General features: G+C 35.9%; 1 protein-coding gene and 1 pseudogene across 11 annotated transcripts in view; both read right to left on the bottom strand.

The window, feature by feature from the left end:
* The window catches only part of CCDC18 (coiled-coil domain containing 18), a 137,295-nt gene that overhangs the window by 23,300 nt on the left and 89,296 nt on the right, over positions 1–24,699 (bottom strand). For 9 of the 11 annotated variants that reach the window (XM_057543682.1, XM_057543696.1, XM_057543676.1 and 6 more), the window contains 3 exons: positions 23,896–24,033; positions 19,940–20,140; positions 9,959–10,426 (listed from right to left, as the gene is read on the bottom strand). In XM_057543682.1, coding sequence (XP_057399665.1) covers positions 9,959–10,426; positions 19,940–20,140; positions 23,896–24,033 — 807 coding nt within the window. Of the gene's footprint in view, positions 1–1,705; positions 1,847–9,958; positions 10,427–19,939; positions 20,141–23,895; positions 24,034–24,699 lie in introns of those variants that run through there. The other 2 variants (XM_057543708.1, XM_057543704.1) reach the window with 2 other exon arrangements.
* LOC103003814 (archaemetzincin-2-like) lies at positions 21,433–22,389 on the bottom strand (annotated as a pseudogene).

Here is a 24,699-nt window from a genome sequence, read left to right as displayed (position 1 = left end):
ATGGAGATGTACAATGAGATTAATGTTGCCTTCATGCCTGCTTAACACAATGTCCATTCTGCAGCCCATGGATCAAGGAGCAGTTTCCACTTTCAAGTGTTATTATTTGAGAAATAAATTTTGTAAGGCTATAGCTGCCACAGTGAGTGATTCCTCTGATTGATCTGCGCAAAAAGTAAACTGAAAACCTGCTGGAAAGGATTCACCATGCTAAATACCATTAAGAACATTTGTGATTCATGGGAGGACAAAATATTAACACTCATAAGAATTTGGAAGGAGTTAATCCCAAACCTCCTGGATGACTTGGAGGGGTTTAAGACTTTAGTGGAGGAAGCAGCAAGAGAACTAGAATCAGAAGTGGAGCCTGAAGTTTTGACTGAATTGTCACAATCGCATGATAAAACTTGAATGAATGAGGGGTTACTTCTTATGGATGAGCAAAGAGAGTAGTTCCTTGGGATGGAATCTACTCCTCGTGAAGATGCTGTAAAGACTGTTGAAGTGACAAAGGATTTAGAATATTATATAAACTTAGGTGATAAAGCAGGATTTGAGAGGATTGACTCCAATTCTGAAAGAAGTCCTACTGTGGGTAAAATGCTGTCAAACAGCACTGCATGCTACAGGAAATTGTTTGTTAAAGGAAGGGTCCATCTGTGCGGCAATCTTCATTGTTGTCTTATGTTAAGAAATTGCCACAGACACCCCAGCCTCAGCCACTACCAAGACAGAGGAAAGATCCTCCACCAGAAAAAAGATAATGAATGCTGAAGGCTCAGATAACGGTTAGTATTTGTTAGCAATAAAGCATTTTAAAATTAAGGCATGTACATTGATTTTTTTTTAGACATAATGCTACACAGACTAACATACATAGTTATGTAAACATAACTTTGATTATGCTTGATTTGTTTACTGTGCTATTCACTTTTTTGCAGTGGTCTGGAACTGCACTAGCAATAAAGCATTTTAAAATTAAGGCATGTACAAGACTGTCATGTGGATTAAATGAGTTAACAAATATAAAATGCCTAAAATAGTGCTTGATAAGTGGTAAACATTCAACAAAAGCTAGCCATTATTAATACAATTATGAAACTGTGGCAGAATGAGCTCTAAATTCATATTACTTGTTTTAAAAATAAAGTATCACTAGAAAAATAAGCAAATAATATGGTAGACTGAATGTACTTATTATGCATTTTAACAATGATTTCTACATAAAAAATAAAGAAAAGGAAAGTAGCAAGTTTAAACCAAAACAATAAATAAAGTGAATTAATTTTCACAAAAAGTATAAGTAAGCTTTAGGGCTTCCCTGGTGGCGCAGTGGTTGAGAATCTGCCTGCTAATGCAGGGGACACTGGTTCGAGCCCTGGTCTGGGAAGATTCCACATGCCACGGAGCAGCTGGGCCCGTGAGCCACAACTACTGAGCCTGCGCGTCTGGAGCCTGTGCCCTGCAACGGGAGGGGCCGCGATAGTGAAAGGCCCGCGCACTGCGATGAAGAGCGGTCCCCACACCGTGATGAAGGGTGGCCCCCACTTGCCGCAACTAGAGAAAGCCCTCACACGAACCGAAGACCCAACACAGCCAAAATAAATAAATAAATAAATAAATAACGTAGCTATAAAAAAATTTAAAAAAAAGTATAAGTAAGGTTTAGAAGAAAGAACTTTCTTTAAAAATCTTAAAATTTATTCAAAATATAAAATTTATTCAAAAGCAATAAAATAACAGTTTCTATGAAGTATGAACTCTATATAATAAGTAAACACAGCACAGTACCAAAAATTCCATTTTTCATCACATCAACGTCTTCTTTTAATTACAAATTTTCTCCCTGGAATAATGCAAATTAAGATTATTACTTGAAATATTGATTTAGCATTAAAAGTCCACTATAATAATGAGGGGCATAATTTAAAGCAAGAGTGGAAAATATTTAGTCAGTTGAAAAACATGAATCAGAATGTCAGTAATGGACCACATCGATAGAAAAAGCAAATAAATCTGGTTGGGGGAGTGCAAAATTGAATTAAATTGATTTTAAAAACAAAAACAGGTGACAATAAAAATAAGATATTTAGACATCGGTGTCACTTTATGGTTCAACTGAAGGCACAGTAAGAAAGATAGATGAAGGGCTACATGAAAAAAGTCAATGAAAAAGAGAGAAGAGAGAAAAAAACAGAGCAGGAAAGGAAAAAGACAAGAGAGAAATGTTGCACAGAGAAGTAGCACAACATACAGAAGTAGAAAAATAGAGGGAAAGTCTCAGGAGATTCTAAAACTATAGGTCAAATATTCTTGTCATATCTTGGTCTTTGCTTGGGCCAGGAATTTGAAAATATTATCATGTCTCTAGGTATTTACCTGTACTCCTACTTCATCTTGTTTTTTTGCTTTCCACTTTTGTTACCCAATCACTGATTTTATCAATTCTCATTTTTCATCTTGTTGCATGGTATACAGGACCATATTTTGTAAACTACTTTTCTTTTTGAAAATAAGAGGGATAAATAATACTCCTTTCAACTTCCTAATAAACTGTGAATTAGCTAATTAATTCACAACACTTCTACTGCTCTAATCTAAAACAGGAGTTCTTAACTCGAAGTCTGTGAACTCCTTGAAACTGTGTTCAAAATTGTGTGCATGTGTAACTTTTTGTGAGTTTTGAAGCTTTTGTCGGAGTCTGAAAGCAAAATACTACTGTGGTAGAGGCTTTATTGTGAATGGAATTGCCAACATAGTTAACCATTAAGAAAATCAGTATTGGGGCTGATCTTCTTGTTCCAAGAAAGGAAGCTAACACTTATTTAACATTTCTCACATACCAATTTCTATGTTCTTTCTGCTGCACCAGTGGACTTTAAGATTGCACTCTTTGGAGCATGGCTAATGGACGTCCTAAGCACAGTCCAATAGTGATGGCCCCAGCCCCTCCATTGCTTAAAATAAAGAGCTTTATTTTACACCTTTACACATATTAACTGATGAGTTAAATGCTATCAGGACTCAGCCCGCTGGTTTTTACTCTCTACAGAAGTGAAACTCACACCATGAATTGGAAACAACTGTAAATATCTGACAACACCTTCAAACCAAACTTTAAAACTTTAGTCATTCACCATACCAAAGAAAGATTTTTTTAACAGTGTAGATTAAATTGGAATATGGCGGATAAAGACAATAACAAAAAAGTCTACTATAGGGGCTTCCCTGGTGGCACAGTGGTTGGGAGTCTGCCTGCCAATGCAGGGGACACGGGTTCGAGCCCTGGTCTGGGAAGATCCCACATGCCGCAGAGCGGCTGGGCCCGTGAGCCACAATTACTGAGCCTGCGCATCTGGAGCCTGTGCTCCGCAACAAGAGAGGCCGCGACGGTGAGAGGCCCGCGCACCGCGATGAAGAGTGGCCCCCGCTTGCCACAACTAGAGAAAGCCCTCGCACAGAAACGAAGACCCAACACAGCCATAAATAAATAAAAAAAAAAAAAAAAAAAAAAAAAGTCTACTATAGTCAAGTGTGGCAGTGAAAGGGTTAAAGGCATGATAGCTAGGGCAAAAAACTCTGTGGTGCTCCCCTTCCCTTGGTGCCCTAAGCTTCTGCTTATTTTCCTTAAAAGTTAATCCAAGGCTGCTCTGTAGTTTTTGCATGAGCAGCCATGAAAGAGGTGAGCAAGTAATTGGGTAAAGCTCAGACACAATTCACCCTCAATCAGATAAACTATCTTTGTATCTGATTGACATATTTGTGTTTCTTTATAACATTTCATTTAAACAAGTCTCCTTGGCTTTTTAAAAGAGCTTAAAAAGTCTGCTTTTATATCAGAGACCAACCCAATGTCTACTTTAGTGATGGGTGAAACAAGCTGAGGATAAGAACTAGCCTGTACATCAAGGTTCTACACCCCAATTTAAAATACTTCATGTCAAATTTTACAAAGTGGTACACAGTTATTAATGCAATGCACATGTAAATGACCATGAAGGTAGTTAAAGAGTAAAACCATAGCAAGTCAAAGTTTCTTTCAATAGTAGCTCTGAATTTTCTTACTTTCCATTAGAAAAAAAGTGAAATTAGAAAAGAAAAAAAATGGAGGCCCTACAGAAAAAAGCATTGAGAAGACATCTTCAGCCACCTTTTCCTCAAGATTAGGTATAATCAGTAAGTAATGACCATTAGAAAATTGAAAAAAACCCACAGATGAGCATTTATCAAGCATCAGTCCTAGCACAGGTTCCAAAGGACACCGAATATAGTTCTCAGCAAACAAAAGAGCCAGTCCTTTCTGTCCAAGACAAAATTAAGCCAACACAGAGGCTCATGAGTTATAAGAGTCCCAAGTGAGCTTCAAGTCATGATGAGTATTGACAGTGAAACCGAGCAGGACCCTGTGGGTCTCCTGGGCACAGAAGCCTTTCTGTGTTCCCCGTTTACTGTTTGTAGAAAATAGGCTTCAGCCTCCATGACCTTCCCTGAATTCCAAAGGGCAGGTTCAAACTGTTGCTAATCAGGGAAGGGAGGGGACACAGAGACAGACAAGGGAGGAACAGTCTAAAAACAATAGCGCAGCCTTGGGGCAGGGTCCTGGTCCTGCCTCAAGGGATACACATAACAATATCTTTGAGCTCTTCTGCAGAACTAAATCTCCCAACAAATGGAAGATGTTAACTACTTGATGAAGCATTCTTCATTCCAGAGAGAAAGTCACAGTTTGATAACCTCGAGAACCACAGAAGCTCATCAGGAAACCACCTGAGGACAGATGAAAGGAATACAGGCCCTGCACATACCCTAATCCTTATCAGCAACCCCGCCCTTGAACCACTGCTATAAAATTCCTCACCAAACTCCCTGGGTTTTGAGGCTACGAGCCTCCTGTATCCCCCTTTGCCTGGCAAAGCAATAAAGCTATTCTTTTCTACTTCACCCAAAACTCTGTCTCTGAAATTCAGTTCGGCACCAGTGCACAGAGGCCAAGTTTTTGGCATTAACAGTGGTTAATGCATTTAAAACTCAGCAGAGTATCACTAGTGTTAAAAAACAAAATTCAGGGGCTTCCCTGGTGGCGCAGTGGTTGAGAATCTGCCTGCTAATGCAGGGGACACGGGTTCGAGCCCTGGTCTGGGAAGATTCCACACGCCGCGGAGCGACTAGGCCCGTGAGCCACAATTACTGAGCCTGCGCGTCTGGAGCCTGTGCTCCGCAACAAGAAAGGCCACGATAGTGAGAGGCCCATGCACCGCGATGAAGAGTGGCCCCCACTTGCTGAAACTAGAGAAAGCCCTCGCACAGAAACGAAGACCCAACACAGCCATAAATAAATAATTTTAAAAAACAAAAAAAAAACAAAAAAAAATTCAACCAAGTATATTTGAAGATCTAATTGGCTTTATGAATAATGCATGAATCAGATAGCATTTCATTTAGTAAACAGAGAGATGCTCAGAGTGTTAGGGGAAACAATGACTGAAACTGCTGCCCTAGCCAGGCACCATAGTAACCACTTGCATGAATTACCTTAAACAGGAGGTCCTGGGAAGGAATGCAGAATTAACAAGCTACCACCAACCGGAGTAATTCAGGGAAGGTCAAAAGGAGAGAGGAGACACCAGTCCATATGTCCTACCACCCTCTCAGAATTCTCCTCGCTGGAATCCATCTTGGCTGAGTGATGCGTGTGCCACCAGGAAGGACCCTGAGTCAAAATGATTGGCCAGAGACAACCTGGAAACTAATCCCATCACCATAAAACCCCGAGACTGAAAGCCAGTGGCAGAGCAGTCCTCCTGGGTTCCCTTACCCTCTTGCTCTCCACCCAGGTGCCCCTTCCCAATAAAGTCTCTTGCTTTGTCAGCACGTGTGTCTCCTCGGACAATTCATTTCTGAGTGTTAGACAAGAGTCCACTCTCAGGCCCTGGAAGGGGTCCCCCTTCCTGCAACAAAAGGAGCTGTACAATATGGAAGGCATTAATAGGCAGAATCTGGGCAGGATAAGACAGTTATTAGCAAAAGAAAAGAAAGGATTGTTTCAGTCAAGGTCACCTTTCTTTGGGGGAAGGGTGGCAGGGGTCTTATCAGGCAGATTACCTCGATAATGCTGATCAGAAAATTCCAATGATTGACTTAAAATTCCATTCCTAGGAGAGGCTGCAATTAGGTCTTGGTTTGCTGTCCTAGGGGCAAGTGACTCCACTTCATGCTCCACCTTTTTTTTTTTTTAACACTAGCAATAAATAAAACTATATGTGTACAGAATTTAACTTCGGTTAGATTTTCTTAAGAACTGACTAAAGTATTTTGCACTGAGTTTCCATGATAATAGAATAGGTAAATTGATTTGAAATATTCAAATCCATCTATCTTTCCCAATGACCTTTAGAGTGAGAAATATTCTATGAGTTGTGTAGTAATTTTAAGTCCCACAACCTTAATCTCTAATTGACTAAGTAGTTGCAAGACCAAACTATATAATTAGACAGTACTGAAGAAAATATAAGTACAATTATGTAAATAGTATTATCAATAGTGGTTAAGAACAGAGACTCAGCTTCCTCATCTATATAGTGAGAATAATAATAGTAGCCACTAAAATAGAAGATTTGGTATTATTAGGATAATAATAGTACCTATCACAAGGTTGTTAATAAAGATTAAATGAGTTAATCTATGTAAAGCATTTAGAATAGTAAATCTATAATCTATCACAAATTTATCCTATATAAATTCTATTTTACCAAAACTAAGACTCTTGTATATCCATGACTGTAAGGGCCATTGGAATATAGCAGAGGTTCTTAAAGGGAGCAGTACTCTCCCCTAGGGAACATTCTGGAAATCTGTAAGAGTACTTGTTGGTTGTCACTATGATGGGGAAAAAGGGACATCCTGTTGCTGGCACAGAATAGACAGGGACAAAAGACACCAGATGTCTTTTGGTTTGCATGGCGGTTCTACACAACAAAACTATCTCCTTGGCAATCCTACTAGACCTCCCTAGTTCATTTATAGTTTCCCACTCTACAAGATAACTGTTTCATATACCTCCCCTCTTCTTAAACCTCTAATACCTTACCCTGCGTTAGCTGATAATCCTGCTTCTTAATTCACTAAGAAAACAAAGGCAATTAATAATGGAATTCCTCCCCTCCCACCATGTGTTTCTTCCACTCCATGTATTTCTGTACCCTTATATTCTGCCTTCCTTCCCAGTACAGTGGATAAACTGCCCCTTCTTTTATTCAAGGCCAATTCTACTTCTCTTCTGGATCCTGTCTCCTTCAGCCTACCTTAAGGATTTTACTCCTTCCACTCTGTCTTGCATTATCAGTTTCCTTGTCTACTGGATCATTCCTACCAACATACAAAATGCTGTTTTATCTCTTATCCTAAAAAACAAAATAAAAAACTCTCCCTTGATATAACATTCCCCTCATTTCTCTGCTCTACTGTATATCAAGAGTTGTTTATTCTTGGTGTTTCCATTTCTTCTCCTCCCATTCTTTGCTGATTCCACTCTAATCAGGCTTTTATCCTCACTATTACTCTGAAGCCATTCTTAAAAATGTCATTAAGAGCTTCCACATTACCAAATATGATATCAATTATCAATCCTCACTTTATTTAGCAACATTTGACACAGTTGATCTCACCCTCCTTCTTGAAGCACATTTTTACTTGGCTTATGGAATATTATTATACTCTCCTATTTTTCTCCTATCTCACTGTTTACTTCTCAGTTAGCTTTAATTTAAATTATCAATACTCACATGCTAAAAGTAATTTAGCCTTACTAAATTAGGCTTAGTTTTTGGACTTTTTTTTTTTTAACCTCCACTAATTTCCTTGATTTAATCCATCATTATGGCTATAACTACCATCTATATGCTGATGATATCCAAATTTATAATTTGTCTCATAAATGCAACAATTTGTCATCTTCACCTGGACATCTAATGGAACTCTCAAATTTATTATATCTAAAATCAAACCCTTGATTCTCTCCATGCCTCCAAATCTGCTCATCTCCTAGTATTCCTCATCTCAGTAAATGCTCAGTTACTCTGGCTAAACTCTTTGGAGTCTTTCATGACTTCTATGTCACTCAAAACCTATATCAAACACTGTTGGCTCTACCTTCAAAATATATCCAGAAATTGAACCATTCTTAACACCTTCACATCTATCCTCCTGCCTATCCAAAATCATATCCTGCCTGGATTTTTACAAGTAGCCTCCTATATGGTCTCTGTTCTTGTCCCTTTATCATCCATTCTTCATAAAGCAATCAGATCCTTTAAAAACATAAATCAGATCATGTCACTTTCTTAAGCATAATCCTCCAATGTCTTCCCATCACACTTCAAAAGGAGCTACAAGGTCACTATGGCACCCCCACCTCCATTACCCTACTCTTGGCATTATCTCTTATCTCATTTCCTCCCTCTTATTTACACCAAATCATCCATACACCTCCTAGCAGTTTTTTGAACATACCAGGCATGCTACCACCTCAGGACGTTAGCACCTGTTCCCGTTCCTCCAATACTCTTCCTTCAGATACTGAGGTAGTTTAATTCCTTACTTCCTATAGGACTCTGATCAAACGTCATCTTCTCATGAGACCTTCCCTGATCACCAGATCTAAAACAGTATACCTGAGTCACATCATATCCTCTTACCAGCTTTTCTTCATGACACTTATTTCCACCTGGCATTAGAGTATATGTTTATTTACTTGTTTATTGATGATTTCCCCACTAAAATGTAAGCTCTGTTTGGACAGGGTCTTGATCATTTTTGTTTTGTTTATTTCTATAATCCCAGTGCCTGGTATATAGTAGATGCTCAATAAATCCTAACTGAATTAAATGGCTAAATAAATGATATACAGTAAACACAACTGTAGTTTTAAAGGCTAGATGAAAACTAATTTTATCAGGCTTCACAGAAGTTTGCCTTGTTTATTTTACCATCTTACTTGTTTGCTATACACTTGAAATTTCATAATGTGTAAATTTTGTTTTTACCAATACCACTATATTTCTAGTCTTCTGCTTATAAATAATAAATTAAGCTTTTTCTTTTTTTTTGGCTGCGCCACGTGACTTGCATAATCTCAGTTCCCCAACCAGGGACTGAACCTGGGCCATGGCAGTGAAAGCCCGGAATCCTAACCACTAGGCTACCAGGGAACTCCCCAAATTAAGCTCTTTTTAATGTAAGGAAGGATGTGGAGAAATGAACAGAAGCTCCAACAGTCTTTGTCTTGGATCCATTCTAAAAACACTTTTTAAACTTTTTAGGCCACCAAACATATTCTGATATGTTTGAAATGAGACAAATGGGCATTTGAAAAAAGCTGAAATTACCTGGAAGAGATTCTTTATTTCTCTGTGCAAACTATAGATTAACTGCATATAAACAATGTCGAGTGTCTGTAAGGTATGTGTAGCAGGGACAAAGTTGCCTCTTCAGTATGATATGCTCAGGAATAATGGAAGCAGAAAAATCATGTGAATGAGATATTCTGAGCCACTATGGAAATCTATGACCAAAACAAAGGCTACCTTAATAATCTTTACTAGAATGGTTTCCAGGAAGTCTAGGAACACAACTAATTTCGGAACTCCAAAAAACTCTGGAGTTCAAAATACTTTCCAAATATGAGGTAGAATTGTCTTCAGTCAAATATAGAGATTATATTTAATCAAATATATAGGCTATTTTAACAAAAGTTAGTTTTCAAAGCTAAATTTTCAACTCTACTTATCTGGGGTAAAAGCATTCTAAACTCACAATGAAGTTTTTCATACTTTCAATATTTGTGTACATCACCTAATGGCATGAGTGCTTCATTTAAACGTATGGGTTTCTTTCCTACAGAAAATAAAATGATACTAATTGGAGACAAATTATTATAACTTCTAATGTATAAAATACATACCTGAGTTGAACCAGCACCTGTTTGCATAGAAGACTTTTTTAATAGTCTCACTTCTTTGTTTATATATCTTAGCATTCCACTAAGAGTACTGAAGTCATTATTCTCAGAACTATCATCTTCTAGGTCATATGGGAGAGGTTTAAATGAGTCTGACTGGGTATAAGTCAGATCCTTCTGGCTTTCTTCTAATGTTGAAGGTTGTTCCAATTGCATTTTTTTTAAGTCCTGCAGTAATTCTTCAGAAAGATCTTCATCACTACGAGTTCTGAAACTAAGGTCACTGGCACTAATAGAGCGACGTAGTTTTCTACACTTGAAGAAAGCTGTGTGAGAATGCTTAGCAAATTTTGAATCTTGAATATCAGGCGCAATTTCTACTGGAGATGTAAATGGGGCTGGTAGAAACTTGATGTCTTCTGCCCTTTCATGTCCAGAAATTTTGGCTTGCAATCTGGTTAATTCTGATTCCTGTAGAAAAATTGGTACATAGTAGGTGCTGATTACATATTTCTTAAATGGATGAATTACTTAGAAAATCAGACTCTTAGAAGTCATCTAAGTTAAACTTCATCCTAGTACAGAAATTCTTTTTATAACAACTCTTGAGTTTTCCAAACTCTGTTAAAACCCTTCATTTTGGGACAATTATCTATATTCACTAGAAATATGTTTAAACTATACTAAGGAATTCCATTGAAAATTACATTTTCCTTAAAGAACTTTTTCTTTCTTAGTATTGATGACAATATAAATTTCTATTCAAGACTGAAATCTTACATCTAAAAAATTTTCTGCAAAAGTATAAAAAGGTATACAATCATTTGTTAATCTAACATACATACATACAAAAAACAATGCCCTGCAGATTTTTCTAATAGGAAATAAATGTCTATTAGCGACTCTGCTTTATATGTCATCATCACAAGAAACCTTTACTAGAAATTTTTCAAAGAAAAACCTTTAAATGATTAGTAATATTTAATAAATTAATCCTTATTAAATAAACTTTTCATTTCTGTTTTTCCATGTCCTTCATTTGGGTCCTCTGACCCAACTTTGGGATCCTAAGAATAAGACTGCATACACTGAAAAGCGATAAAGCCAAAAAAAAAAAAAAGGGAAGACATTTTAATTTCAAAAGTTAAACATATGTAGTAGTTTCCTGTTCAAATACATTCTCCTTTTCTTACAGGTATCCATAAGATGCATATTTCTAAACCAGTCACTTTTAAACTGATGGTTTCTATTCTTTCTAAAAATACTGTGCTTATAAATAAAACTGTCATAACCACAGTGTGCATTGCAAAATGAAAGTTTAACATGCATTTTTCAGTCCTTTGATGTCTTTACAGTACTTTAATCTAGATAAACTTGATTTATAAGTGGCAGAAGTGCCAATTTTTTTTAGTAAGTCTTGTATTCACATTTTTATAATCATAATTAATGAAGTAATTATAAAGTTGACACATATAAGGTCATGTGCAGTTTAAGTTTTTTTTAAACTTCTGTGTGTTATCTAGCCAAACTGAGAAATGTGGTGTCTCAGATAAGCAGGATTCCATTTAACTTACAGTTCAACACCTCACTTTTACAAAGAAATGTAGTATACTGAATATATTAAACATAATTCAACTTTTTCTTAAGACTCAGAGAAGTTCACTGTTGTGATCATTATTGTAGTGTGCAATAATACAGTGATGTCTTCAGGGCTTTCAGAAAATGGACTTAGCTTTGCTCTTACTTCCTCAAATACGAGGGTACTTGTTAGGGTACTAAAAGAAGTGAACTGAAAAGATCTGTTGCCTCAAACAGTGTTCTTCTCTTCTCCCTCACTTCTGTTTCTGTTCTCTGTCATTTACTGCTGCTCTCAATGAATTGCTTTCCATTATTTATAGTTACTTCTAATTGTTACATTTATGCCAGCTTCTGCTCTTCTATTAGCTTTTCTTCTTTCTTTCTCTCTTATCCTCCTTAACTTCTCTCCAATCTAGACTTTGGAGCCAGCTGTGGTTGACTTACTTTCTACTGTCAGAAAACAAAGAAATTCTACCTCTGTCTGGTATACTGGCTAATCATAGTACATGTTCTAAGATCTCTGTATGTATGGTTCATTTAAGAATTGCTGCTACTTTGACAATATTTTCACAACTTCCTACGTATTTGAACTTAAAAACTTCTGAATAATTGATGAGTGCAATACAACTGTATTTATCTCATTGGTAATATCTAACAAGTGAGCAGACATAATTACTGTGACAAGGGATATACAATGCAGAATCTTCAAAATTTTTAGAGTCAATTTTTTGCAATGAAGTTTTATAATTTTGTATAAATGTTGTAAATCCCCAGAACACTAACTATATTAATATTTCAGTAAAAGCATAGAGTGTTCAACTGAAACATAATTTTAGATTCTGTCTATTCAGCTTTCCTCTAGTACTGTGAATATAAAGTATTTTATAAGAGGAATTTAAGTGCTCAGGTTAATAATTACAAATATTTCTAAGGTATTAATTGACTGAGTTTTTTTGGTTTTCAATAACTTCCATTTTGCTATAAAATCATTTATTGCTTCAAAACTATCAGTGAGGTTGGTCTTTTTTTAAGGTCTTAGCTGACAGTGTTAATCATACTTATTGGCAGTTTGAACTAATATTAAATTTTTTATCTCTATGCATCAATACTGAGATTAATTCAAATTCCAGAGTAAACTGTCATGATCAGTAGGGGTGAATAAGTAGCAAGAGGTTATTTGAAAAATGACATATGTACTCAAAAACCAGTAAAAAAAATTTGTTAACATAATCTTGCACTTTCTACTTTATGATTTTTAGAGGAACTTGCCTGATTTCGAAAAATGCTCCTACTTTTTCTTTTTTATATATATCTTTATTGGAGTATAATTGCTTTACAATGTTGTGTTAGTTTCTGCTGTACAACAAAGTGAATCAACTATATGCATACATATATCCCCTCCTTCTTGAACCTCCCTCCCACCCTCTCTATCCCACCCCTCTAGGTCATCACAAAGCATCGAGCTGATCTCCCTGTGCTATGCAGCAGCTTCCCACTAATGCTCCTCCTTCTAAAGTACATCAAGTATAAAACCCTCTAAAGTAAACATTATGATTAAGTTGGTATTTGCACAAGTTCCAGGCCAAGATGGCGATACAGGCTCCTCTCATATCTCCTCCCACACACAAAACACCAAATCTACAGCTACATAAGGAACAATTCCCTTCAAAAGAAACAAGCTGAGAAACATCTACACATTGGGTGGATAAGAAATTGCCCACACCAAAACTAGTAGGAAAGCTGAGACTCACTTTTGCCATAAACCCCACGTCAAGCGCAGGGCCATACAATGGGAGGGAACACCTGACTTCCAGTTTCTTCCTTAAGAGCAAAGGGCTTGGATCCCACATCTAGTGCTCCAACTTTTAAGACTTCCACCTGAGTGATGGGCCCTCAAAACACTTAGCTGTGAAAGCCAACAGGGCTTGAGTCCGACACACAAGATTACAGCAAACAAAGAAGCAGTTCTTAACAGGCTTCCAAGGATGTACCATGGCTATCCCCTTACAACTCAGTACAGAAGGAGCAGTACAAGGGAACCCTGTAAGACTATCAGCAGAAACTGCAGGCCAGAAGGTAGTGGCATGATATATTCAAAGTGCTGAAAGAAAAAAACTGCCAACCAAGAACACTCTTCCTGGGACTTCTCTGGTGGTGCAGTGGTTAAGAATCCGCCTGCCAATGCAGGGGACATGGGTTCGATCCCTGGTCCGGGAAGATCTCACATGTCATGGACCAGCTAAGACTGTGCACCACAACCACTGAGCCAGCGCTCTAGAGCCCACGTGCCGCAACTACTGAGCCTGTGTGCTGCAACTACTGAAGTCCGTGCACCTAGAGCCCATCTGCAACAAGAGAAGCCACCGCAATGAGAAGCCCCTGCTCGCTGCAACTAGAGAAAGCCCACGTGCAGCAACAAAGACCCAACACAGCCAAAATAAATAAATTAATTAATTAAATAAAATACTCTTTGAGTTAAAAAAAAAAAGAATACTCTTCCTGGCAGTTGTCCTTCAGAATTGAAAGAGAGATAAAGCATTTTCCAGACAAGCAAAAGCTGAAAGAGTTCATCTCCACTAGACTAACCTTACAAGAAATGTTACAGGGACTTCTTCAAGCTGAAATAAAAGGACACTAATTATTAACAGAAAAACATGAAAATTTAAATCTCATTGATAAAGGTAAATATATAGTTAAATTCATAATGCTCTAATGTTGTAATGGTGATAAGTAAATTACTTATAACTATAGTATGAAAGTTAAAAGACAAAAGTATTAAAAGTAACTATAACTACAATGATTTGTTAATGGGTAACACTGATAAAAAGAAGTAAATTTTGACATCAAAAACAAAATAAAGGGGGGACAGAGTAAAAATGTAAAGCTTTAGTATACATTCAAAGTTAAGTTCTTATCAACTTAAAATAGACTGTTATACATATAAGATGTTTTATGTAAGCCTCAAGAAAACTACAAAGCAAAACTTATCATAGATACACAGAAGATAAAGGAAACTAAACATTCCACTACAGAAAATCATCAAATTATAAACACAGAGAGCAACAGAAGAAGAAAGGAACGAAGGAATTAAAAACAGCCAGAGAACAATGAACAAAATGGCAAGAATAGGTCCATACCTATCAATAATTAAATATAGATGGACTAGATTCTCTAATCAAATGACAGAGTGGTTTAATAAAAAAATAAGACCTAACTGTATACTGCCTAGAAAGACTCACTTCAGTTTTAAGGACACACATAGGCTGAAAGTGAAGGGATGTAAAAATATATTCCATGTAAATGGAAACCAAAAGAAAGCTGAGATAACTACACTTATTTAAAAAAAAAACAGACTTTAGGCCAAAAGTGTAACAAGAGACAAAGAGGGTCATTATATAATGATAAAGGGGTTGGGTCAATCCAACAAAAGAATATAACATTTGTAAATATTTTGCACCTAAAAAACACACGAGCACCTAAATATATAAAGCAAGTATTAACAGACAGCAACATATTAATGTAGGGGACTTCAATATCCCAGTTTCATCAATGGATAGATCATCTAGACAGAAAATCAGTAAGAAAACATTGGACCTGAACTACAAGTTAGACCAAACAGACTTAACATTTACAGAACATTCCATCCAACACATGACAGGAGTATACATATTCTTCTCAAATGCATATGGAACATTCTCCAGGACAGATCATATGTTAGGTCACAAAACAAGTCTTAATACATTTAAGAAGATTAAAATCATATCAAGCATCTTCCAGCTACAATGGTATAAAACTAGAAATCGATTATAAGAAGAAAACTGGAAAATTCACAATTACTTGGAGATTAAACAACATGATACATAACAACCAATGTGTCAAAGAATAAACCAACAGAGAAATCAAAAATTATCTTAAGACAAATTAAAATGGAAATATAATACACCAAAACTTATGGGACGCAGCAAAAACAGATATGAGGGAAGTTTACAGCAATAAACGCCTACATTAAGAAACAAGAAAGATACCAAATAAAACAACCTAAATTTCTACCTTAGAAAATAAAAAAGGAAGAACAAACTAAGCCCAAAGTTAGTAGAAGGAAGGAAATAAATATCAGAGTGGAGATAAATTAAACAGAGACTAAAAAGACATAGAAAATATCAACGAAACTAAGAGCTGAATTTTTAAAAAGATAAACACAATAGACAAACCTTTAGCAAGGCTTAAGAAAAAAAGAGAGAGAACTTAAATAAATAAAATCAGAAATGAAAGAGGAAATGTTACAACTTGACACCAAAGAAATACTAAGGAACAAAAGGGACTACTATGAACAATTATGCACTAACAAATTGGTCAGCAAAGAAAAAAACAGGTAAAATCCTAGAAACATACAACTCAAGACTGAATCATGAAGAAAATATAAAATGAGATCTCAATAGACCAATTACTAGTAAGGAGACTGAATCAGTAATAATAATAATAATAAAAAATCTCCCAACAACCGAAGTCCAGAACCAAATGGCTTTATTGGTGAATTCTAACAAACATTTAAGAATTAATACCAATCCTCCTCAAACTAGTCTAAAAAAAAGAGGAGGGAATATTTCCAAACTCATTTTACCAGGCCAGCATTACCCTGATACCAAAACCAGACAAGGATGCCACAAGAAAAGAAAATTACAGGCCAATATCACTGATGAACATAGACACAAAAATCTTCAAAAAATATTAGCAAACTGAATGGCCATCATCAAAAATCTACAAACAATAAATGCTGGAGATGGTGTGGAGAAAAGGGAACCCTCCTACACTGCTGGTGGGAATATAAATTGGTACAGCCACGATGGAGGTTCCTTAAAAAACTAAAAATAGAGCTACCATACGATTCAGCAATCCCACTCCTGGGCATATATCTGGAGGAAACCATAATTTGAAAGGTTGCATCCACCCTGATGTTCATTGCAGCACTATTTACATCAGCCAGGACATGGAAGCAACCTAAATGTCCAACAACAGAGGAATGCATAAAGAAGATGTGGTACATATATACAATGGAATATTACTCAGCCACAAAAAGGAACGAAATAATGCCATTTGCAGTGACATGGATGGACCTAGAGACTGTCATACGGAGTGAAGTAAGTCAGAAAGAGAAAGACAAATATCGTATATCACTTATATGTGGAATCTAGAAAAATGGTACAGATGAACTTATTTGCAAAGCAGAAATAGAGTCACAGATATAGAAAACAAACTTACGGTTACCAAGGGGGGAAGGTAGGCAGATGGGATGAATTGGAAGATTGGGATTGACATATATACACTACTATAAATAAAATAGATAACAAATGAGAACCTACCATCTACCACAGGGAGCTCTACTCAGTGCTCTGTGGTGACCTAGATGGGAAGGGAATCTAAAAAAGAGTGTATGTATGTATATGTATAACTGATTCACTTTGCTGTACAGCAGAAACTAACACAACATTGTAAAGCAACTATACTCCAATATCACTTAATAAAAAAAAGAAAAAAAGTATTTTAAAATAAATAAATATTTTAAAAAAATATTAGCAAGCTGAATTCAACAATACATTAAAAGAATCATATACCATGATCAAGTGGGATTAGGTCCAGGGACATAAGGATGGTTCAACATCTGCAAATCAATGAGATACCACATTAACAAAATGAAGGATAAAAGTCATATGATCATCTCAAAAGATGCAGAAAAAGCACCTGACAAAGTTCAATATCCATTCATGATGAAAATGCACAACACGTGGTTATAGGGGGAGTGTACCCCAACATAATAAAGGTCATATATGACAAACCAACAGTTAACATATTACTCAACAGTGAAAAACTGAAAGCATTTCCTTTCAGATCAGGAACAAGACAAGGATACCCACTCTCACCACTTCTATTCAATACAGAATTGGGAGTCCTAGCCAGAGAAATTAGGGGGGAAAAAAATGAATAAAAGGAATCCAAATTGGAAAGGAAGAAGTAAAACTGTAACTGTTTGTAAATGACATGATATTATATATAGAAAGCCCTAAGGATGCCATCAAAAAACTGTTAGAACTAGTAAATGAATTCAGTAAACAGCAGGATACAAAATCAGTATATAAAAATCTGTTGTACTTCTATATATTAATAATGAATTATAAGAGAAATTAGTAAAATAATCCCATTTATAATTTCATCAAAAAGAATAAAATGCCTAGAAATACATTTATCCAAGGAGGCGAAAGACCTGTACACTGAAAACTGTAAGACACTGATGAAAGAAACTGAAGAAGATACAAATAAATGGAAAGATATTCTGTGTTCATGAACTGGAATAATTAATATTGTGAAAATGTCCTTACTATCCTAAGTGATCTACAGATTCAATTCAACCCCCATCAAAATTCCAATGGCATTTTTCACAGAAATAGAACAAGGTATCCTAAAATTTGTATGGAACCACAAAAGACCCCCAATAGCCAAAGCAATCTTGAAGAAGAACAAAGGTGGAAGCATCACACTTCCTGATTTCAAACCAAGTTACAAAGCTATAGTATAGTACATATTAGCATAGAAATGGACACATAGATCAATGGAACAGAATAGACGGCCCAGAAATAAACCCATGCATGTATAGCCAATTAATTTATGACGAAGGAGCTAAGAATACACAATACAATGGAAAGAATAGTATCTTCAATGAATGGTGCTGGCAAAACTGGAGAGCCAGATGCAAAAGAATGAAACTGGACCCTGATCCTACACTATACACAAAAATCAACTCAAACTGGATTAAAAACTTAAATTTATCACCTGAAACCATAAAACTCTTAGAAGAAAAAACACGAGGTAAGCACCTTGATATCAGGCGTGGTGATCATTTTTTGGATTTGACACTAAAAGCAAAGGCAACAAAAGCAAAAGTAAAAAAGAGGGACTATACAAACTAAAAAGCTTCTGCACAGCAATGGAAACCAATAAAATGAAAAGGCAACCTACAGAATGGGAAAAAATATTTGCAAATCATTTACTGATAAGGAGTTAATATCCAAAATACATAAAGAACTCATACAACTCAAAAGCAAAGAAACAATCTAATTAAAAAATGGGCAGAGGAACTGAATATACATTTTTTTCAAAGAAGATATACAAAGAGCCAATAGGTACATGAAAAGGTACTCAATATCACTAATCATCTGGGAAATGCAAATCAAAATCAAATGAGATATCACCTTATACTGTTAGAATGGCTATCATCAAAAAGACAAGAGAGGAGTGTTGGTAAGGGTGTGGGAAAAAGGGAGCCCTTGTGCACTGTTGGTGGGCATGTAAACTGGTACAGCCATTAAGGAAAACAGCACGGAGGTTCCCCCAAAAATTAAAAATAGAACTATCATTTGATCCAGCAATACCACTTCTGGGTATATATTCAAAGGGAATGAAAACAGGTTATCAGAGATATCTGTACTCCTATGTTCATTGCAGCATTATTCACAATAGCTCAGATAAGGAAAAAACCTAAGTGCCCATCAACGGATGAATGGATAAAGAAGATGTGGTACTACCAAATGTAAAATAGCTAGCTAGTGGGAAGCAGCTGCATAGCACAGGGAGATCAGCTCGGTGCTTTGTGACCACCTAGAGGGGTGGGATAGGGAGGGTGGGAGGGAGGCAGACGCAAGAGGAAAGAGATATGGGGACATATGTATAACTGATTCACTTTGTTATATAAAGCAGAAACTAACACACCATTGTAAAGCAATTATACTCTAATAAAGATGTTAAAAAAAAAAAGATGTGGTAAATATACATACAATGGAATATACAATGTGCCCTTTGGAACAACATGAATGGACTTTGAGGGCATTATGCTAAGTGAAATAAAACAGAGAAAGACAAATACTGCATGATATCACTTATGTGTGGAATCTTAAAAGAAAAAAAAAAAATCAAAGTCATAGAAACAGTGAGCAGGAAAGTGGTTGCCAGAGGCTGGGTGGTGGGGGAAATAGGAGAGGTTGCTAAAAGGGTACAACCTTTCAGGTATAAGATGACTAAAGTCTGAGAGATCTAATGTATAACATGATGACTATAGTTGGTAACACTAGTTGTATAATTGAAATTTGCTGAAAGAGTAAACTTGAATGTTTTCACACACACACAAAAAAAAATTTTTAAAAATTCATGGTTGAACGTAAATTATTTCTCCTGTGGTAATATGATACATATCAAATTAATAATGTCCAAATTCAGTGTCTTCTAAATCAAGTGCATTTTATTCAAACAGGTCGATTTTTGGTTATTTAGTCCTCTACAAACTACAAGGATGGGAAAATAAGTTATAAATTTACTTCATTATAGTTTTGCTTTATGTACTTTTATATATTTACTTACTTTAATAAGTAATGCTTCATTTGTAGCTTCAATTACTTCATTCCTGTCTTTGACTTGCTGATGCAAATTGCTTACAGTGTCCTGAGCTTCTTCTAATTCTAGTTTTGCTTTCTCTAACTGTTCATTTAGTTGCTGAACAGAAGTCTTTTGAGAATCAGCAGTAATCTTCCACTTTGCATGCTTCTCCTGATGTGAAATCATCTACATAGCCCCAAAATTGAAAAGGAAAGGAAGAAAGAAAACAGGGTGAAGTTGGTTTCAACAACATTCTAATACTTTCCATTTCTACTTAAATGAAAGTAAATTCTGTTTGTAGTTACAAACATGATTTCTCAACAAATAACATACTAGAGGGAAAAAGGGGAGAAGGAACCCATAGTTTTAAATTTACTTAAGAACAGTTAACTAAATACCATGGACTTCTTTTGGATCCTGATTTGAACAAATCAGCTATGAAGACATTTTTGTGATAACTGAGGAAATCTGAACAATCATTGGATGTTTGATGATATTAAGGAATTACAGTCAATTTTTAGGTGTGATAATAGAATTGTGGTTATGTTTTTTAAAAATAGCCCTCATCGGACTTCCCTCATGGCGCAGTGGTTAAGAATCCACCTGCCAATGCAGGGACACAGGTTCGAGCCCTGGTCCGGGAAGATCCCACATGCCTCGGAGCAACTAAGTCCGTGAGCCACAACTACTGAGCCTGCACTCTAGAGCCCGCGAGCCACAACTACTGAAGCCCGTGTGCCTAGAGCCTGTGCTCTGCAACAAGAGAAGCCACGGCAACAAGAAGCCTGCACACTGCAACGAAGACCCAACGCAGCCAAAAATAAGAATAAATAAATAAATTTATTAAAATAGCCCTTATCTTTTAGAAATGTTTACTGATGAAACAATCATGTTTGGGATTTGCTTCAAAACAATATGTGATATGTGGGGGAATGTGGGGGAGGGAAGAAAGGGAAGTGAGTGAGGTTAAAGATATGGTGACCACACTTCCCAGTCTGCCTACAGCTGTCTAGGTTTTATGCCTGGTATCCTGGTGTAGTTACTAATAGCACGCTTTTTCATTCTCAAAAGTATTTTCTTTTAGATAAAAGAGATGGTTGACATATAGATTAAATCAAATTGGCCATGAGTTGATAATTACTGAAGTTGAACAATATATAGGAAGATTTATATCATTCTACTTTTGAATATGTTTAAAATTTTCCATAATAAAGTTTAAAAAAATCTCATTCTCATTGAAAAAAAATCAGGAGTTTTGCAATTAAGTGACTTTTCTGACAACTCTGAAACCTGTATTTTAAAAATTACAGTTAAAACTTATTGATCCCCTTTCCTCTTACTTTAATGACATATTCTCTCATTTTTATATTCAACCAACATACACACTTTAAAAAATCTTTGTTAAGAACAAAAAAAAACCCTATATATATTTTTTTAACCTGCAAGTATTTATTTTAATTACTCCTATTTGAAGGTCCTTATTTTTGGAAAATAGCAAGGCATTTTATTATCCACTCTTTCCATTCCTTAAAGGCTTCTACAGGTTTTGGCAAATTCACATTATCCTCATGACTATGTTTTGGAGGGAGGTGTGTCAGCAGATTCATCTTCAATCCACCTCACCAGAGCTTTGTACCCTTCCACAGTGCTACAACCAATAGCATGTAGTAACTTGTATAAACAGATAGGGTAAAGGTTTAGGGGGCACTGGGCAGCTTTTTCCAAATCTTTGGAACTTTGCATTAGATGTTCAAGCCACTGGCAGTGTTAAAGTCCAAATATGTGTCCAATCTCATGGGTTAAAGTCTTATAGGATCAAAGTGGCAAAACACTAGTCATTTCAGGAATGTAATAGTTATCAAAAATTGAATAGTCGTTTGAAGGTGTTCTCTGCAGCTTCTTTACCTTGCCTTCATAAGATAAACTATAAAACCCTCCATACCTGACAAGGCTGAATATTCCCATACCATCTGTTAAAGAGGCCTGTCCAAAGGCAAAATTCCAGGGAATCTCTTGGGTAAAGCTCAATCAGTGTTATTCCCACAACACAGAAGGCATCTTTAGGTTTCTAATTTTTTAGAACTTCAGGGTGTGCCCTGCATGAATCTGTAGGTTTTGTATGTTATCACTGACTCTAAAAGAACACCTTGCAGAGACAGGAACTGGTTCTAGGAGCTTTACTGTCAAGCCACAGAAAAATGCTTCACAGTAGCCCTTGAGTCATTTAATATATTCTTCACTGATAACTCTGGTGTTTCCTAGAGATCCAATGCACTGTATATAAATACTGCATTTCTCTGGAGAGGGTGTCTTTCTGTAAGGATCACTGAAAAACTTTTCAAAAGTCTTGGAGAGCCTCAGGATGGGAGGTATCCAATTTGATCACGAATGCAAGATGGGTCCAAAGGTATCACCATCTGGCTGGAAGGCTTCATTTATCAAAAGCTGTTCCACCAGCATCTAACTTTTACTGTGACACAAGTGCTGGGTTCTTTAAGATGAGAGCTGTTTTTAGTGTCTGTTTAGAGTGCCATACTGTTTGCATAATGAAAGGTCTCTTCCATTCACATCGTGTTCCTATGTAGAGCTTTCATTTTTCTGTTTGAATGGGTTAAACAGCTGTTTCACCACGAGGCTTAAAAGGACCAGCATGTCTGGGGCCTGACCGGAAAAGCATTGTGCTGGGTGCCTGCATCCCCGACAGGCCTCTAAGACACCAGTTGCAGCCCCTGTGTGAGTGTCCATATTAGGTGTTTTTATATGATGCATATAAAATATTAATACCAGATATTAAACAGCAATACTAGAACCAATTTTTACAATTCATTTTATGTACTATCTGCTTATAAATAATTTCAGGATGCTTATAAAACTAAAAGTAAAAGATTGGATGATTAAAAATAAAAGTAGAAATTCAGACCATGTAATAAAAGCATACTGAGTAGTTCCTGGCAAATACTTGAGATGGACCAATTATTACTGATGGTCACTAAGTTGACCAGCTAATATCAAATAATTATGCTGAACTCATCAGCATTCACATTTGTCTCTAAAGACCAAAGGTTGTTATCTCTTGGCCTGAGGACTGGATTCAACTTGCAAATGTGTTTTGTTTGGCAGACAATGTTTTCAAAGAGATTTGACTCTAAATGCATTTAAACAAGACATGGTGACCACAAACCCAACTTATCCCTCACAAAGATGTTACCAAACTCCCTAGAAATGAGTTTAATATAAATGTATTTGCCATACGGAAAAATGCTTTATTAGAACTTCGTAAGTAATTTATTCAGATCTTAAACATAAATTCTGGATATCTTCAAATATAGTTTTTAAAAAGACAAGAAATGCTATTCTAATGGGTGACACTGCCCATTTCTATAAAGGCTCAGGACACATGGATAGATAAAAAGTATCGTACTACCTCTCTAACTTACTATCAGAGCAAATGTTGAAAATTACAACACATTAATAGATCTACATCACATGAAACGGCTTATATTGGTTATTAAATACCTCCAGTTAGTTTTGGCAAGCACTATTTTATAACCAATGATACAATGATAATGATGTGCCAGGCTCTGGTGTAAGAACTTTACCTACACTAATTCATCTAATCCTCAACACAGTTTCATGAAATAGATAGCATTATTATATCCATTGTAGTTAAAGATGTTAAGTTAGTTGCCCAAGGTTACATAAGTGTCAAGTAATGAGCTGAGATTTAGAACCAGGATGCCTGGCTAAAGAATTCAAGCTCTTAACCCCACAGAATATTAGTTCACTGGATATGAAGTGAAAGTTATATGTTTAGGATACCAGAAATGGAAGATCACATGTATTACTCTATAATGAACATTTAAGAGCTAGACTTATACTTTGTTCAGATAGATCAGCACACTTTAGCAGGGGGTAATAGAACAAATTAAATTTTTATTTACCTCTAGATGATAAGCTTCTTTGACAGATTCTACTTCTGCTGACAATTTCTTGATTTCTGCTTGCATTCTTGCTTCTAACTGAGCTTCACGTACTTGAGAAGCCCCCAATTCTTCAGCTAAATGTTTTCCATGAGATTCCTTAAAATGACATATTAAGTAAAGGTTACATTACTTGTTTATTTGGTTATTATAGCTAAACAACTCAGCACATTTATAGAAGTATCTTAATCTTTTATAATACTATATACTCATACACAGTTACCATATTAAATGTACACTTTAAAAAATGTATTAATCTAGATTTTAATCTAGATATTTAAGAGAGTACTAATGGGAAAGTATCAGTATATTGTTTGTTATCATAATATAATAGAAGTTCACTAACCAATGCGTTTTGTAAAATAAACTAATAACCACAGAACACTGAACTTTGGCAGATAATAGTCTGCTCTTAGGTATGGGTATGCATTTTTGCTCACCAGATGTGCTGTTTGCTTATCTACAGTCAGTTGTGTATTTATCCAGACCTATTTATGCTAGTTGTGTTTGTGATTACAATTATGCAATTTTATCATACATTATGAACACTGATGAAATATGCATGCAAAAGGAATGTTTTTATATGAAAACTAAGTTATATGCTTTGAGAAAATTCAATGAGTGAGTCACAAACATTTGCTACCCAATTAGAAGCAGTCAGGATAGTTGTAAAATATTGTGTGAAATCCCATGAAAAATATGAGATGCTATCCTCTGATTGATTCACAAATGTCTTTTAATTCGTTTTCCATTTTAAGAAACCAA

Source organism: Balaenoptera acutorostrata, chromosome 1, assembly GCF_949987535.1.
Source record: "Balaenoptera acutorostrata chromosome 1, mBalAcu1.1, whole genome shotgun sequence".
Taxonomy (NCBI): Eukaryota; Metazoa; Chordata; class Mammalia; order Artiodactyla; family Balaenopteridae; genus Balaenoptera; species Balaenoptera acutorostrata.
Note: the sequence above shows the minus strand (reverse complement) of the source record. Positions and strands in the feature narration are given on the sequence as shown.